Raw genomic sequence first — 3,399 nt, 5'->3', positions numbered from 1 at the left:
TAGAAACTTAGATCCTGGCACCTGCATCTCCATATTTTTGTTTGCCAAAATATTTGAATCAAATTATCTGTTGATACATTGATTCTAAATCATGGATCTGAGAGAAAAGGAGTTAGGAGGACAAGCTCTAGTGGTTGGTCTCGGGCACTTCATATCCATGCAGGACACAATTAAGTCCAATGTTTTGTCTTGCTACAGTTGACATTTTAAAAAAATGAATTAATACCAATAAACATATGTTCTTTCTACCTCTGCCAAAATTCTTCTTTTACCTGCACTAAAAAAAAAAAAAAGCCTACAAAAATAAAAACACATCAATAAATGAACTTCTCAGGTTGCTGAAAATTTACCATAGGAGCCAACCCTGTTTCTGAAAAGTTTCAACTCATCCAATCAGACAAAAGGCTGAGGAAAGAGACGGCATTTATCAAGTTACACGGAGGACTCCATCTGTCATCCTAGACCTTTGTTACCAAGTGACACAAGAGGAGATACTTGAAGGTAGTTTGAAAGAGTTTTATTTTACAGATTCTTAGTCCAAAGATTTCAAATTAGAGAGAAGTAGAAGCAGAAAATAGACAAGCCACATAAGTATGATGAAGAAGCCTTCATCCTGACATTCTACTGGCATCTAACGTGGCTAGAACCTCAATCAATGGTGAAGTAGCCTTTTCAGCTGAGATCTGTCTATTCAGTGTCTATAATAAATGCGGTCAAAGGGGCAGTCGCTTCTCAGCACTCACAAAGGTTTTGTTTTTGAACCTCACCCTCACGAAAGCCAATTTTCATCATGCCAAACCAACAGAAGAAAGTCATTTTTTGCATGGCCGGGGTGTTAAGCTTCTTGTGTGCCCTGGGAGTTGTGACAGCCCTGGGGACACCCTTGTGGATCAAAGCCACCTTCCTCTGTAAAACCGGGGCTCTGCTCGTCAACGCCTCAGGGCAGGAGCTGGATAAGTTCATGGGTGAGATGCAGTACGGGCTTTTCCACGGAGAGGGCGTGAGGCAGTGTGGATTGGGAGCAAGGCCCTTTCGGTTCTCATGTAAGTAACAACTGCATTTGAATTATTTAATGCTTTAGAAACACTCGTCCCAGTGTTACCAGGAATTATTTTTGAGAGCCTTGCCCTGTCTCTTGTAGGATATTTTAAACAGCTGTAAACCATTTGAAATACCTGGGACTCTTCTGAGCACTCTTCTTCCTAGTTTTTATATTTTGTGTTTATTTTATTCATTATTTCATTCTTGCTATTTTTATTATGACAACATATAGTTAATGAGTAGCTATGGGGTTAATGTTTTTGAAAAGATAAGCAATTAAAATTCTTAAATGTTAATATTTACATAAGAAATTATGAGATCTTTTTAAAAAGGGAGGGACTTGGAGAAATAGGAAAGCTGTAAGAGATAATTTTTGTTTTGTTCTTTAAAAAAAGGTCAGTGTTAAGCAACCCTAGCTGCTTTTTCACCTTGCTCATGACTTCGTTTCCTGTCTACTTCCCTATTATCCTTGCTAGGACCTGTCCTGGTGATAAATATTTTTTTAAACCAGTTTGGAATCAATTGGCTATAGAAATTTTAAACAATCAGCTGTGCTAACTGGGGAAAAAATAGTTGTCCATTTAGTATAGAAAATTTGCAACTCATTGACCTTCAAATCAGGTAGAGAATTTGAGACAGGTTTCCTGTCACAATTTTTGTGAAATGGAAGTGTTATCTACAGTATTTTTAACCTGTTTATCTTAAGAAGAGAAATTTTTAAAAATTACCATGTGAATAGGCAACTCGTTAAATGAAAATTAATAAGAAGTCATTTGTTATATCTCTCACAACACACATTCAGAAATTATTATTTCAGAAGAGTTGGTTTGGAAGGATCTTATGAAGACACAGTCAGTAAATTAGTGCATAAATCACTCTTCAGGAAAGGAGGTTACCAATTGAGGCATTTAAAATGAATTATTAGTTTGCCTCTGTATTTTTTCTCTAGCATAGGTAGAAGGCTAAATTAATTAAATTTATTATTAACATATGCAGTATCTAATTAAATTTCAGTGCTGGACTATTTATATTTCTGCAACATTCCTTATATCTTCTTAGTAGTCATTGGACATCAACCTTCAACTCACATGGTGAGTTTGTAAGTGTTACAAATTTTCATAGGGTGCCAGAAATTCATCTTTTCAAGAGATTATCATCCACTAGATTTGATGAAGTGGAAACCAACTCTTTTCACTGAATGGCTTTAGTTTATTAAGATAATGGGGCTGTTAAGAGTTGCTTAGTTTTCATTGTGGCTGGGGGAAGAACAAAGCAGAATGTTATGTGATTTGTAACTGTATTAAAAAGTAAAAAAAGAAAAAAGATGAGTGAAATGATTTAGCCATAAGTCACTGGCAGCTAAAACATGAGTAAAGCTTTGCACAAATGAATCTATACAAAAGCAGGGAGCGTCAATGAATTTTCTGAAGCCTTTGCATTTTCTATCCTACACATACTGTAGGACAATAATATGTTTTCTAATAACGCTTACTAGACACTAAGCACTATGTACATTTCATCTCATTTAATCTGCATATGGCCACATTTCTCTGTGGTTCAATGAAAGGTTTTTTGTTTTTTGGGTTTTTTTGTTTTTTTTTTTATGGCTGTGTCTTATGCTGGTCTTATCTAAGATGTTGTACTCATCAGGTGTTCCTCACTTTGCTTTCTCTGAGGACTCACAGAACTGATGAGTTTAAACAACGCCCTCGCCTACATCACAGAATTGCATTAATTCCCATGATACTCAACGTTTTCCCTCAGCTTAGTGAAGAAAATTTTACATTTGCTTGTTTGTTCTTTGGTCATAACTCTCTCTATATACTATCCTAGACATAATAAAACCTTATTTCTGAGGTCCAGCAAAGTATACTTACAGTATATATTTTTCCATCTAAGCAGAAAAGTATCTTTTTCAGTGTAACACGAGAGAAAATTGAAAAAAACTGTAGAATAGATCCAATGGACTAAGCATAATGCTCATTTAAATAAGTACCCCTCTGAGTGTTAAAAATTTCCTAATTAATGTAGCTTTAGGACACACTGCACCCAGTTTATACTCTTCTTGCAATATAGCTTGGAGGTCCACATCTTCCCATTCAAAATGGCATCGCCTGTAAATGATGTTCTATGAACATATCCTTGAAGGTAGAGAGTCCTCTGATATTCTTTCAGATTGAAAAACATAGCTCTGTTCATATAAAAGCAGAATAGGTCTAATACTGTCTTCTTAATAATGGCTTCCTTTGAACAAAATCCAGTCTTCGAAAAGTTCAGGATGGATAATTCTTTTCTGTTTCTTTCAGAGTCCAACTTATAATAAGAGCACAACTCAGTTCCCAGAACTTCCCTCTTTCT

General features: G+C 35.6%; 1 protein-coding gene across 1 annotated transcript in view; it reads left to right on the top strand.

The window, feature by feature from the left end:
* Nucleotides 1–486: 486 nt before the first annotated feature.
* The window catches only part of CLRN1 (clarin 1), a 34,768-nt gene continuing 31,855 nt past the window's right edge, over nucleotides 487–3,399 (top strand). The window contains exon 1 of the mRNA XM_011374240.1: nucleotides 487–1,043. Within this exon, the coding sequence (XP_011372542.1) occupies nucleotides 791–1,043 (253 nt within the window). The 5' untranslated portion in view covers nucleotides 487–790. The remainder of the gene's footprint in view (nucleotides 1,044–3,399) is intronic.

Source organism: Pteropus vampyrus, unplaced genomic scaffold (genome assembly GCF_000151845.1).
Source record: "Pteropus vampyrus isolate Shadow unplaced genomic scaffold, Pvam_2.0 Scaffold242, whole genome shotgun sequence".
Classification (NCBI taxonomy): domain Eukaryota; kingdom Metazoa; phylum Chordata; class Mammalia; order Chiroptera; family Pteropodidae; genus Pteropus; species Pteropus vampyrus.
The sequence above is the reverse complement of the archived record's forward strand: the minus strand, read 5'-3'. Positions and strand labels throughout refer to the sequence as shown.